This window comes from Stegostoma tigrinum, chromosome 30, assembly GCF_030684315.1.
Source record: "Stegostoma tigrinum isolate sSteTig4 chromosome 30, sSteTig4.hap1, whole genome shotgun sequence".
Taxonomy (NCBI): Eukaryota; Metazoa; Chordata; class Chondrichthyes; order Orectolobiformes; family Stegostomatidae; genus Stegostoma; species Stegostoma tigrinum.
This window is the reverse complement of record NC_081383.1, coordinates 6,734,826-6,749,558: the sequence shown is the minus strand read 5'-3', so window position 1 is coordinate 6,749,558 and position 14,733 is coordinate 6,734,826. Positions and strand designations below refer to the sequence as shown.

General features: G+C 46.8%; 1 protein-coding gene across 2 annotated transcripts in view; it reads left to right on the top strand.

Moving 5' to 3' along the window:
- Positions 1-14,733, top strand: part of LOC125465635 (insulin receptor-like) — a 269,756-nt gene that overhangs the window by 244,949 nt on the left and 10,074 nt on the right. For both annotated transcript variants that reach the window (XM_059638575.1, XM_059638574.1), the window contains 6 exons: positions 1,368-1,642; positions 4,840-4,979; positions 6,859-7,024; positions 9,108-9,204; positions 10,201-10,268; positions 12,923-13,152. In XM_059638575.1, the coding sequence (XP_059494558.1) occupies positions 1,368-1,642; positions 4,840-4,979; positions 6,859-7,024; positions 9,108-9,204; positions 10,201-10,268; positions 12,923-13,152 (976 nt within the window). The remainder of the gene's footprint in view (positions 1-1,367; positions 1,643-4,839; positions 4,980-6,858; positions 7,025-9,107; positions 9,205-10,200; positions 10,269-12,922; positions 13,153-14,733) is intronic.

The window sequence follows — 14,733 nt, the reverse complement described above, 5'->3', positions numbered from 1 at the left end:
ATTCTAAATATCCAGACAACTGAGCTTTGGCTTTGAGTTCCTCGAATTGTATGTCTACTTTATTCCATTAGATTACCTGATTTTGACTGCTGTTGGCAGGTTAAGATGTTGCAGGGTATAAAAGCTTTAACATGCTGCTTTTTTCCACTCATGTGCTTGCACCCTTGCTGTTGTGTTCTCACTTGCTGGAAGCCCCTCATTCACGCGGCACAGCTGCAGTAATGGCACTGCCTGGCATCCTGTAAAGGGCAAGTTAACTGCATTGAGAATGAACCAGAGTGCCTTGTTGGTTTGCGATAAGTTCATTCAAGCCAAAATAGTCTAATCCTGTCTTTAATTTCAAACTGCTTGGGTTAGGAAGACAGCTACAACCAGGGATTCCCCGCTCTCTGCTTTCTGTATGCACTGTTCCTTGATTGGGTGGGAGGAGACTGGATCTTGTCTCGGTAACCCGAGTTACTGCACTGTTTCTGCTCTCTAGCCTCAGGTATTTGGTCCCTGGGTGCCATTGGCAATAGGGGTTTCCATGTTGTCCATTGCTCACAGCTAGTAATAGCATAAATTCACTTTAATTGCAGAATTAATAAGGTGCAGCTGGAGGATTTTCAGCAATACATGCCTGCATTAGCTACCCAATATTACTCTCTTCCCTAAGTTAAATGCTTTCTTCTCTTTTCCTGGGTGTGATAGTATAGTCAGTCCAGAGAATTCGAGTTCTGATTCTACTGTGACATTCTGAGAAATTGAATGATGAAAATAAAGCAGTCTCTATTTATAAAAGTGACCATAAGGCTATTATAGAGAACCCAACCAGTTCACTAATGTTCCATAAGAAGGAACCTATTCTTAGCCAACTATGCCTATATATGATAATAAAATGTGAGGCTGGATGAACACAGCAGGCCAAGCAGCATCTCAGGAGCACAAAAGCTGACGTTTCGGGCCTAGACCCTTCATCAGATGAAGACCCTCTGATGAAGGGTCTAGGCCCGAAACGTCAGCTTTTGTGCTCCTGAGATGCTGCTTGGCCTGCTGTGTTCATCCAGCCTCACATTTTATTATCTTGGAATCTCCAGCATCTGCAGTTCCCATTATCTATGCCTATATATGATTTGGGTGTGTCACTAATATGATGAACCCTAATTGCCCTTTGAACTGGCTATCATGCCAGTGTGAAAGATCATAGCCCAGGGAAGCTGGCAGTGAAGAATCAATGCCAGTCTTGCTAGTCATGCCATCTTTCCAGGAATGAATTTTTAAAACTGTTCCTGCCATCATGTTGCCCTTGCTCTCTGCTGTTGTCACTATGCTCACTTTTAGCATTTAATGCAATGTTTTGAAACTGTCTCCTTGTTCACTGGTTTTAGACCCTCGCGAAAACGTAGGGAACTGGGAATCTTTTCAAACAGCAGTGCCCAGGAAGTGACCACGTCCAGCTCTGTAGGCAATGTGTCTGCTACAAAATGGCCAGAGGAGGAATATCCAAAATTATTGGAGAAGGTGTGGATGAAAGAGTCCCTGGTAATCTCCAACTTGCGCCATTTCTCAGGATATCGAATTGAAATCCATGCCTGCAACCATGAAGTGGAAACCGGAGGATGCAGTGTTGCAGCCTATGTCAGTGCAAGGACTATGCCCGAAGGTAGGGAACAGAGAAATGTTTGATTTCCTGCAGTTTCTGTTTAGGTGATGGGAGTTCTCTGCTGTCACTGACATATGAGAAATGAAAACACAAATTGCTGGAGAAGCTCAGCAGGCCTGGCAGATCTGTGGGGAGAAAACAATATTAATGCTTCAGCTTGAGTGACCCTTTGTCAGATTAAGATTTTACTTATATACATCTAAGGTGGTCAAACAGATAAAAAGAGAGGTGTCAGGAACGAGTGGAAAGTGACTGTAAGTGCGTTATAACTTGACACAGCAGCATTGCATGGGGCATGTTGAAATAATATTTTAGAATGATCAGTGTCATTACAAACTCTGACCAAAAACTCTTTTAAAACCTATTGTCTGTGGATAATGTTTGTGTAATTCCTGCACAAAATCTAGGTTGTGCAGAGGGTTACAGTTTGCCAATAAAAAATGCTAAAACACCCATTTGTGTCACGAGCTGTTGAAATTTACAGGATTTGCCTCATACAGTGAGGGCAGACTCTTGGCATGTCTACAATGTTAGCAACATGGAATGTTACAAAATATTGAATTTAATTGGACGTCTTAGTTTCATTTTTATGGTTAATGCTGATTTTAATTTTTTTTTAAAAACCGAAAGAACTGCAGATGCTGGAAACCAGAAACAAAAACAAAAATTGGTGAATAAGTTCAGGCAGCATCTGCAGAGAGAAATCAGAGTTAATGTTTTGGGCCCAGTCACCATTCCTCAGAACAAGGAGTTCAGTCCTTTAGTGATTGGGTTGTTTCACACAAGTCAGATTGGCCATCTGAGGAGTGAACAAATGAACTTGTATTTATGGACGATCACTCACATTCTTGCAGCCAAACAAGAGGATTCCCATCCAAGATGGAGGTGAGGAGAAATTCCTTCTCTCTGAAGGTTTCTGTGTTTGGAATTCTCTTTCCCAGTGAACAGGGTAGGCCATTGAATAAATGCAGGACTGAGCTGAGCTGGTTTTTGGACTGAAAAGACAGTTGAGGCCTATGAGGAGGTAAGTAGGGTTCAGTTTGCAATCAGATCAACTATGATCTTATTGAATATTAGAGCAGACTTGAAGAGCTGAATAGTCCACACTTAGTTGTTGGGTGTGTAAATACATTTCAGATGCTAACAAATGTGAGAGCTGTTTTGTCTAGTAAACACAAACAGCATTGACATCACTTATCTGTGTTTAGTGATTGCGGTTGAGATTGGCCTGACCACTTGGATGATCTTATTTGCTTCTTTTGTAATTGTGCCATGGGACCTTTTCCACATGAATGGGCTCCTCTGGCAGCGCAGCACCTACGCAGTACTGCACTGGGAGTGCTGCCCTAAATTATGCTGTCAGATCTCCAGAGTTGGAGTTGGACTTGAACTCATGGCTTTCTGACTTAGATTAGACTAGATTCCCTACAGTGTGGAAACAGGCCCTTCGACCCAACAAGTCCACACTGCCTCTTGGCACATCCCACCATTCCCCTATAACCCATACACCCCTGAACACTATGGGGCAATTTAGCATGGCCGATCCACCTAGCATGCACATCTTTGGACTGTGGGAGGAAACCGGAGCACCTGGAGGAAACCCACGCAGTCATGGGGAGAATGTGCAAACTCCACACAGACAGTCGCCCGAGGGTGGAATCGAACCTGGGTCCCTGGTGCTGTGAGGCTGCAGTGCTAACCACTGAGCCATCGTGCCGCCCTGATGTAACTGAGGCAACTTCAAGAGTGTTGCCGTATGGACCATCTGTCAGCTGTAAGAGAGAGACAGGCTTTCAGTTCATCTGGCACTGTTTGAATGAGGTCTCAAATACATTAGGCTGCTCTGTTAACTGTTGTTCCTCATATTTCACTGGTGCTGCTGAGTCTTTTAAAGTGTAAATCTGAGGGTAGTTGTTCTGGTGATAAAACACAGCCAAAGGCTAGCTGCAGTGTACCGAGATGTGAGTTTATGGTTTTGCTATGCTTGCAGCAGGTCTGCAGTTATATAATCTTGGAAGTGTTTTGAACTGTCCTCTTGGAACCACCCTTGCAAGTACCTGGCCCAGAGAATGCCCTTGTGAGCAACGCCATCTGCTGCTGTGAGATGTGATGTGCACTGATCAAACACATTCCCTAATGAAGAGAATAGGAACTGCGGTTGCTGGAGAATCCGAGATAACAAGGTGTAGATGCTTAAAGCTTATTTAACAGTTGCAGTCATACTCCCACCTGTTCTTCATTAAATGCTTTATTTTAAGAACCATATGGACATACCGTTTTTCATCTCAGTAGGTCTGCTTTTAAAATGAAACCAAGAACTGCGGATGCTGGAAATTTGAACAAAACAGAAATTGCTGGAGAAACTCAGCAGGTCAGGCAGCATCTGTAGAGAGTAAACAGAATTAATGTTGCAAGTCCAGTGGCCTTTCTGAAGAACGGTCACTGGACTCAAAACGTTAACTCAGTTTTCTCTCTACAGGTGCTGCTAAGTTTGTCCGGTAATTTCTGTTTAATATTTCTGCTTTTACTCCTTTTGGGTTCAAGTTACATTGCAAAGCTTGGGCACATAACAGGCTCCAGTGCAGTACCGATAGAGTGCTGTGCTGTCAGATGTGCGGTCTTTGGGACGAGGCAGTAAACTGAGAGACTGGTGGGTGGATGTTAAAGGTCCCAAGGCATAATTCTGAAGAAGAGCCATAAAGTTATGACAAAAATGCCTTTGACAATAAGATGTGTTGTTTGAGGTTTGTTTAGATTTAATGCCTATGAGACAGAAGGGTCCTCAGACAATATTTGTCCCTCCAACGCTATACAAAGTGACTATCTGATCATTATCACAGTGCTGTTTGTGGGATCTTGTTGTGCACAAACTGACTATTATAATTCTGACGTTACTTTAGTAGCTACACCCTAAAGAAAGTTTTGTTGACAACAAGGTGCTTTGAGATGTCTGTTGATTGCAGAAGGCCCCATGTAAATGGATGTCATTCTTTCTTCTTTCCTATATTGCACAAGCTTTTAAAGCTCAAGGTTGTCCGTATTACATGGGTTAGCTAGTCATCTCTCCAATGTGAGTTGCCCTGAGCTGTGCAACCTGCTCACTTATCTCGGTCATCAAAAATCTGAATTTGCACCATCGCCTCACTGACATATCTTAATGGGATTGATTGGTTGATTTGAGTTGTCTTATCTTACAGCAAATGCTGACGACATTGTGGGTCCAGTCACATACGAGGTAATCAATAAAGTGGTTCATATCAAATGGGAGGAGCCAAAGAATCCGAATGGTCTCATTGTGTTGTATGAAGTTCTTTACAAGCGTCTTGTAGACTCTGAGGTGAGTGAGAAGCATTTTGAGCATGATTATTGTGTAATGACAAGTAAGGTACCAGAACCAGCCAAACAAATGCTATGGTTGCAAGCACAGATCGGGAGCTGGGTTCTCTAATAGATAATTCCCTTTCTGACTCCCATCAGCTTGAGCAACCTACCTGAGATATAAGTCAGAAATGTAATAGAATGCTGTTCACTGACAACAGCACTCAAGAAGCTCAGCATCACCCAGGGCTATCCACCCCTTTAGACTGTCAGCCCCGTGGGCGTTCATTCCCTCCGTTACCAATGTGCTGTGGCAAGAACTCTGTGCTATCTATAGAAAGTACTGTAGCAATTCCCCAAATAAAATTTGACCGCACCTTCCAAATCCTCTATTGGATGGAAAGGCAAGGGGAATAGGCATATCAGGACACCACCTGTAAGACTCTGAGCTCACACCTGAAATGTTACGGACAACTGTTTTCATATGGAATTTCCTTTTCAATCCTTCAGTGGACAGTTTCAGTGTTAAATATTGAGATCACAATGCATGTAAGAACTTGCAACAAAAGAAACTTGAACAAGATCTGCATTCATGTCTGATTTTTATAATGTATAGACTATAAGAAGTAAGACTTCCTGCTTTCTGAACTAAATGGTGCTGATATATGTTTTCACTTTGCCATTACATGTAGATGATATGATGGTTTTGATACTGGAACAGTTTTAATTAACCTGTGCTGATGCTGTGGCTTTAAGAGGTGTGTTTTGCCCTGGTTTCTTTTAGAGAGAGAGAAACTGGGGGATAGTAGAATCTTGCTACACTCGCTCTCTCTCTGCCTTCCCCTCCCCTTTTCTCTCTCCCCCCCGCCTTATTTCTCTCGTGCTCTCCCCCTCTGTCTCTTCTCCCCGCCCCATTTCTCTCGCGCTCTCTCTCTCCCCTACCTTGCGGTCTCTCTCTCCCCACCGCCCCCACCTCTCTCTCCACCTCCACCCCCCCACCTCCCTCCGCTTCTCTCTTTCTCTTCCCCTGCTGCCCTCTCGCGTGCTTGTGCGCGCGCTCTCTCTCTCTCTCTCTCTCTCTCTCTCTCACATATCCTCCCCCGCACCCCCTCTCTCTTCCCCGTTGCCCTCTCACGTTCTCTCTCTGTCTCCCCCCTGCCCTATTTCTCTCTCTCCCCCTCGGTCTCTTCTCCCCACCCCATTTCTCTCGCGCTCTCTCTCCCCCCACTTTGCGCTCTCTCTCTCTCCCCCCCCCCGCTTCTCTGTCTTTCTCTTCCCCTGCTGCCCTCTTGCGTGCGTGCTCTATCTCTTCCTCCCCCGCCCCCCTCATATCTCTCTCTCTCTCTCTCTCTCTCTCTCTCTCTTTCTCTCTCTCTCTTCCCCCCTCCCCCCGGCCTCTCTCTCTCTCTCTTTCTCTTCCCCGCCGTCCTCTCTCACTCTCTCTGTCTCAGTGTGTGTGTCTCTCTCTCTCTTTCTCTGTTCTTTCCTGCTAGATTGGAAGATTGCATGTGAATCAATCTGTTTCTGAATTTGCCTAAATGCGGTGGATGTGTTTTATGGGATGTAACCATATTAGTACAGTTAATGAGTAATAGTTACTGTATGTATTATTCTGTTAAGTCTTCCAATGGAGTTGTTATTCCAAGTTCTTCTTTCTTTTGTTATACTTTAACTACAGTGTTTGAATAAATTATGTTTTGCTTAATGTTGAGTAGTTCGACCAGTTACATCTGGAACACAGCACCTGACATTTACCTTTAAAATAAGACAAAGAGTACCTTCTTAATATATTTTGAGGGGTCTGGTTTGGTCCATAATGCTTAAAGAAAACACTTGCTTCCTACATCTCTGAAACCTGACAGTTGATGATGTTTGATTTTGTTTTGTTTTTGCTGCAGGAGACGCAACAGTGTGTGTCCCGTAAAAGGTACCTTAACGAGCTAGGCTGCAAACTGAAGGTACATCATCCTGGGAACTATACAGTAAAAGTACGAGCCACATCACTGGCTGGAAACGGCTCTTGGACAGAGCCAATCTCTTTCTGCATTCAGGATTCAAATGCCAGTAAGTTTTCTCAGGAAAGCTAAGTGTTCTTAATGCTGACTTGTTCCACACTTTACAGTGGTGCAACAGTGAGATCACCTCCTCCTGTCCAGTCTTGATGGTTGCCAGTAACAGTTCCAAGGTAACAAGTCCCTTGAACCTGTTCTCTGTTGAGTCTCCTGTGCTCAATGCTGGCAGATTGGAATGATAGAACTGCTGATATAATGTTATGTATCATAGAACATAGAACAGTACAACACAGAACAGGCCCTTCAGCCCATGATGATGTGCCGACCATTGATCCTCATGTATGCACCCTCAAATTTCTGTGACCATATGCATGTCCAGCAGTCTCTTAAAAGTCCCCAATGACCTTGCATCCACAACTGCTGCTGGCAATGCATTCCATGCTCTCACAACTCTCTGTGTAAAGAACCCGCCCCTGACATCCCCTCTATACTTTCCTCCAACCAGCTTAAAACTATGACCCCTTGTGTTAGCCTTTTCTGCCCTGGGAAATAGTCTCTGGCTATCAACTCTATCTATGCCTCTCATTATCTTGTATACCTCAATTTGGTCCCCTCTCCTCCTCCTTTTCTCCAATGAAAAGAGACCGAGCTCAGTCAACCTCTCTTCATAAGATAAGCCCTCCAGTCCAGGCAGCATCCTGGTAAACCTCCTCTGAACCCTCTCCAAAGCGTCCACATCTTTCCTATAATAGGGCGCCCAGAACTGGACGCAGTATTCCAAGTGCAGTCTAACCGAAGTTTTATAGAGCTGCAACAAGATCTCACAACTCTTAGACTTAATCCCCCTTTCAGTGAAAGCCAAAACACCATATGCTTTCTCAACAACCCTGTCCACTTGGGTGGCCATTTTAAGGGATCTATGTGTCTGCACACCAAGGTCCCTCTGTTCCTCCACACTGCCAAGAATCCTATCCTTAATCCTGTACTCAGCTTTCAAATTCGACCTTCCAAAATGCATCACCTTGCATTTATCCAGGTTGAACTCCATCTGCCACCTCTCAGCCCATCTCTGCATCCTGCCAATGTCCCGCTGCAGCCTATAACAGCCCTCTATACTGTCAACGACACCTCCGACCTTTGTGTCGTCTGCAAACTTGCTGACCCATCCTTCAATCCCCTCATCCAAGTCATTAATAAAAATTACAAACAGTAGAGGCCCAAGGACAGAGCCCTGTGGAGCACCACTCACCACTGACTTCCAGGCAGAATATTTTCCTTCTACTACCACTCGCTGTCTTCTGTCAGCCAGCCAATTCTGTATCCAGACAGCTAAGTTCCCCTGTATCCCATTCCTCCTGACCTTCTGAATGAGCTTACCATGGGGAACCTTATCAAATGCCTTGCTGAAGTCCATATATACCACATCCACAGCTCGACCCTCATCAACTTTTCTAGTCACATCCTCAAAGAACTCGATAAGGTTTGTGAGGCATGACTTGCCCCTCACAAAGCTGTGTTGACTGCATTTAATCAAGCCATGCTCTTCCAGATGGTCATAAATCCTATCCCTCAGAATCCTTTCTAACACCTTGCAGACGACAGACGTGAGACTTACTGGTCTGTAATTGCCGGGGATTTCCCTATTTCCTTTCTTGAAGAGAGGAATTACATTTGCCTCTCTCTAGTCCTCAGGTACGACTCCAGTGGAGAGCGAGGATGCAAAGATCTTCGCGAGTGGCGAAGCAATTGCATTTCTCGTTTCCCAAAGCAGCCGAGGACAGATCTGGTCCGGGCCTGGTGACTTGTCAATCTTAATGTTTGACAAAATTTTCAGCACATCAGCTTCCTCTATCTCTATCCATTCCAGCATGCACACCTGCTCTTCAAAGGTTTCATTCATCTTTAGTCATCATCAGAGGACTCAGCTAAAGGGATCTTGTGATTAATTATGGATAATGGGCAATTGTGGATTCTTTCAGATTTGCCTTATTCAATCAGGAGGAATTTCCCAATTGAACCTACAACCAAGAATGGCTGGTTCTTCTCCTGTTCTGTATCATTGCACAGCATATTTCACCAAATCAAGCTGTGATCTCTTTCACCTAATTTTTTGTCCTCCTTGTGCTTGCACACAGAACATGACAGTGACTTCTATAAGATAATTGGCCCAATCATCTTCATTGCTGTGCTGGTCATTCTAGTTCCAGTTGTCCTACTGGTGGTGAAGAAAAGGTAAGGAAAATTGACTGACGACTACAACTCGTGTTTATCCAGCGATATCTCAAATTCTTTTTCTCATCGCTGCCCTTCCTCTTACTTTTGCTTTAGGTCTTTCAGTTTGCTAAATGTTCAGGTGGTTGACTGTGTCTTCATGAGGTCAGACACTGGCCTCTGAGATGCACCAGTAGATGAGGCAAACCCCAAATTAATATAGCACTTTTGGAGCACTATTCTACTGTGGTACAGCATCACCTTGACAATGGAGTTCATTCCAGGGTAGTAAATACAGAAATTTTTCCCCAAAAATGCATTGCATGGCCTATCAAAGTTGACATGAAGTGAAGTGAAAACCAAATCTCTTTCTTTCAATATTGTGTATAATATCTTTTCTTCAGTGGCACACGGCTGCTCCTGGCCAGGCAAGCATTAATTGCCCAGCCCTATCTGTCAATGAGCAGGAAATGGTGCAACACCACCTTGAACTGCTGCAGTCTGTGTGCTGTGTATACAACCCTAGAGCTGCAGAGGAAAGAGTCCCAGGGTGTTGACTCACTACATTACAAATATAATATTCATAAGATGTCAAAAATCCAGAAGGAATTTACATTGTAGGTACTGTGGGGTGGGGTGGGAGCACCGTCGACAGTGACTTCTCACCATTGACCCTCTGTTGCAGCTGCCCCCCAATTTTGCTGTTCTCCTTTATGTCTACTCTGGATCTTAGAATGTGTTAGGGTGCAACATGCCGCTGACAACTCCTTTTTATATTGGGAGGGCAACCTAAGCAGCCCTTTCACAGAGAGAGCAAGGTGTGGAGCTGGATGAACATAGGCCAGGCAACATCATAGGAGCACAAAAGCTGACGTTTCGGGCCTGATTCTTTATTACTTTGGCTGTTTAATAAAAGTAATTGATTCACATGGTTATAGTTATGAAAGATTGAACATCTGTCAACAATTTTAAGATTCTATTTGATGTCAGTAGATATTGAGAATTTCTTTCTTTCAGACGAACAGAAGGACCAACTGGAATCTTCTACACTTCTTCAAATCCAGAGTACATCAGTGCCAATGATGGTAGGTTCTGAATTCATAGAAATCTGTAAGGTGTGTCTCTCTGTCTCACTCCCCCTCTCTTTCTCATTCCCTCTCCCCCCGCCCTCCCTCTCTCTCTCCTTCCCCCTCTCTCCTTCCCCCTCTCTCCTTCCCCCTCTCTCCTTCCCCCTCTCTCCTTCCCCCTCTCTCCTTCCCCCTCTCTCCTTCCCCCTCCCTCCTTCCCCCTCCCTCCTTCCACCTCCCTCCCTCGCTCCCTCGCTCCCTCCCTCCCTCGCTCCCTCCCTCCCTCCCTCCCTCGCTCCCTCCCTCCTTCCCCCTCCCTCCTTTCCCCCTCCCTCCTTCCCCCTCCCTCCCTCCCTCGCTCCCTCCCTCCCTCCCTCCATCCCCCTCCCTCCATTCCCCCTCCCTCCATTCCCCCTCCCTCCATTCCCCCTCCCTCCTTTCCCCCTCCCTCCCTCCCTCGCTCCCTCCCTCGCTCCCTCCCTCGCTCCCTCCCTCGCTCCCTCCCTCGCTCCCTCCCTCCTTTCCCCCTCCCTCCTTTCCCCCTCCCTCCTTTCCCCCTCCCTCCTTTCCCCCTCCCTCCTTCCCCCTCCCTCCTTTCCCCCTCCCTCCTTTCCCCCTCCCTCCTTCCCCCTCCCTCGCTCCCTCCCTCCCTCCCTCCCTCCCTCCCTCCCTCCCTCCATCCCCCTCCCTCCCTCCCTCCCTCCCTCCCTCCATCCCCCTCCCTCCATCCCCCTCCCTCCATCCCTCCCTCCCTCCATCCCTCCCTCCTTACCCCTCCCTCCTTTCCCCCTCCCTCCTTTCCCCCTCCCTCCTTCCCCCTCCCTCGCTCCCTCCCTCCCTCCCTCCATCCCTCCCTCCATCCCCCTCCATCCCCCTCCCTCCATCCCCCTCCCTCCATCCCCCTCCCTCCATCCCCCTCCCTCCTTTCCCCCTCCATCCCCCTCCCTCCATCCCCCTCCCTCCATCCCCCTCCCTCCATCCCCCTCCCTCCATCCCCCTCCCTCCTTTCCCCCTCCATCCCCCTCCCTCCATCCCCCTCCCTCCATCCCCCTCCCTCCATCCCCCTCCCTCCTTTCCCCCTCCCTCCTTTCCCCACCCTCCCTCCCTCCCTCCCTCCCTCCCTCCCTCCCTCCCTCCCTCCCTCCCTCGCTCCCTCCCTCGCTCCCTCCCTCGCTCCCTCCCTCGCTCCCTCCCTCGCTCCCTCCCTCGCTCGCTCCCTCCCTCCCTCCCTCCCTCCCTCGCTCCCTCCCTCCCTCCATCCCTCCCTCCTTCCCCCTCCCTCCCTCCCTCGCTCCCTCTCTTGCTCCCTCCCTCTCTCGCTCCCTCCCTCTCTCGCTCCCTCCCTCCATCCCTCCATCCCTCCCTCCTTTCCCCCTCCCTCCTTTCCCCCTCCCTCCTTTCCCCCTCCCTCCTTTCCCCCTCCCTCCTTCCCCCTCCCTCCCCATCTTTGTGTACCCACTACCTCAGTCCCTCTCTCTTTCTCTTTCACTGTTGCTCCGCCCTCACTTTCTCCCTCCCCCATTCTCCCCAGTCTCATCTCTCACTCTCTCTCTACTCCCACTGTCTGTCCTCCCTCTCACTGTGTCACCCCTCTCATTCTGTCCACCCCCCATCTCAGTGTGCCCCCCACTGTCCCCGTACACTCCCTGTCCCCCAACAACCCCAATCTTACTGTCCCCTCCATTCTTACTGACACCCCCACTCTTACTGCTCCAAACCCTGCCCCCGCCACGCACCCCCCTTCACCCCTGCCACGCGCCCCCCTTACCCCTGCCACGCGCCCCCCTTACCCCTGCCATGTGCTAATCTGTGCAACCAGTGTTAGCTATCCAGTTTCACCAACCTCCATCTATTGGGAATCCTCTTTTTCTTGTACTGTAAAGGTGCCACATAAATCCAAGTTGTTTGTTGGGTATAAATTGACAACAGGAAGCAGTAGAAAGGTCGCTCTCTTCCTGTTCAACGCACTCTGCATCTAAAATCTAATTGCAAGTGTAAATCCCTGTTGCTTTACTGACTGACTCAGTAATTGTTCTAATTGGTGTCAAATACTGTAATGCACCAGTGGAATAGGAACAGAAGTAGACCAATTGATCCCTCGAGCCTGCCTCCCCCATTCAACAGGATCCTGGCTGATCAGCATTCCTTCTATCTACTTCCCGCAACCCTTGTTTCCCCAGTTGATCAAGAATCGAGTAACTATCCCTCTCGGCTTTCTAGTATTTTACTAACAGCAGTTAAAGCCTGGGGCGCACTGACAAGCCTTGTTGGAGGCACATTCAGTCAAAACACTCAGCATAGATCTTGAAAAAGAACTAAGTGTTTATGCATAGAAGGCAGGAGAATGGCTCTGCACTTTTTTTCTCATTCAGAATTAATGCAGATGCGATGGCTTAGATAGCCTCCTTTTTGCACTGTCACAGTTCTGCACTATATAAATTCAAGCTGATATTTTTGACTCAGCGCAACATTAGATGCCTCTCTTCTCTTTTAATGCTTATTCCTAAGCAAAGCTTAGGATCAGGATATGGTCAAGGCTCATTCCAGCTTTTCCTGTCTTGGCCTTTTAAGATAAGACAAGTAGAGATTGCCAGCATTTTCATGGGCTGTGTTTAGTATGAATCTCCTTTCAGTGTAATGCCGTCAAATGTTCCTCATGTTATCTCTCCTAGTCTATGTTCCAGACGAGTGGGAGGTTTCGCGCGATAAAATCGAGCTTCTGAGGGAGCTGGGCCAAGGCTCCTTCGGGATGGTCTATGAGGGGATTGCCAAGGATATAGTGAAGGGTTGTCCAGAAACCCGTGTGGCAGTGAAGACAGTGAATGAGTCAGCCAGCCTGCGGGAGCGTATTGAGTTCTTGAATGAGGCATCCGTAATGAAGGCATTCAGCTGTCACCATGTGGTATGATCTTTCAGTTCTCTCCTTGTTTTAAAAACTATATCCTCGTAGTTATTATCCCTGGCTTTCGCTAAACCATTAACGGAACACAACCTGCCCTAGACTGGACACCACTGGAGGTGATGAGCATCAGAGATAAAGAGACAAAATGATGGAAATCCATCTGTATGGAGATAGAAGGACAGGCAAACCAGGGTTTCAGAATGTGCCTTTTAGTAGAATTGAGGGGGCCATGATGCCCACTGATCATCAGTGTCTGTAGGAGCAGAATAGAGGGGTTAGCAAATTCGGCTGCATGTGTTGTTATGTTTCAGTTGGGAAAGTGTGCTAATTCTCAAGCCCCATGGTCACCATAAATGTTAATGATTTAATCAAAGCACAGAAAGCCCTTGGTTCACCTGTTGGATGGCATCAGGTTAACACAAAACAAAGACCAGAGTCCTGTATTTAATAAGAATTACTATTTATTGCAATGAAGTAAGTTCTAATGACAATTGAGCAGCTATGAACTATCCACAATTCGCCACACATACAGACAGGCACAGGTAAACAGAAAAGCATAGTTTATGGGTGAGAGAAGAGAGAAGACTAAACCCTAGGAAAGGCAGTTCAATAGCATCGGTTCACAGGGTTTGCGAAGCTATTCCTTTTGGTTTCCTCGGACTTTCTGTTCTTCAATCACCTTTCTTCTTTGGAAGCAACACACGGCGATTGATACATGAGCCACAAAGTGTCTTGGTTATTGGTTAAAGGCAGCAGCCTGCAATTACTATGGGAGAAGATAATTTGTTTTCTTCAGGCATTTTTATTGCAGAGAGAGTGACACACAACCTGCCCTTCTCGGAGTCTGAAGTCATCTCCCCACGTTCACACTCACAAGCTATTCATCTACTCAGGAACCAGTTCGAGCTGTCACTGGGCTGATACCAGTGGCATCCATGAGTAGAATCAGTTGCACAACCCAATTGGAAACTGGTTGCCAGACAAATCTCACCCACCAGCCCTTCCCAGTGTCATGCCATCTTCAAATACTTTCCCCCACTGCTTGAACAAAGCATCATTGCCAACACCGCACATAATGAGTAAGGGTACGGACCCAAAAAGTCAGCTTCCTGCTCCTCTGATGCTGTTTGGCCTGCTGTGTTCATCCAGCTTCACACCGTGTTATCTACGAGTATCAGTAACTTTTTGAAAGTGCAGCAGATCTTTCTGGAGTCCTTGGTTTCAGCTTTTACCGTATCAGTCCAAAATCAAAAGTACAGAATTTAAAATATGGTCCTTACTATATGCTGTTTGCTTGCTCGCTCACTCAATCTGACAATCACTTACTGTGCTATAAACACTCAAATGGCTTTCACCTTCATGGTCTAAGTTCTGGACATCTACATCCTTTTTTGCAGCCTTTCACACAGGTGTAATCAAGCAGAAATGAATGGAAAAAGAAAGGTATTGAGAGGGTGACCAGTCACTTGATCACAGAGGTAGCAAGTGGAAAAGCTTAAGCAGGGGATAAAAGAATCCTGAAACTGAAATGGCTGGAGGAAGGATGGCCAGTGTCGGATTAAATGTTTGGATAGGTTACCA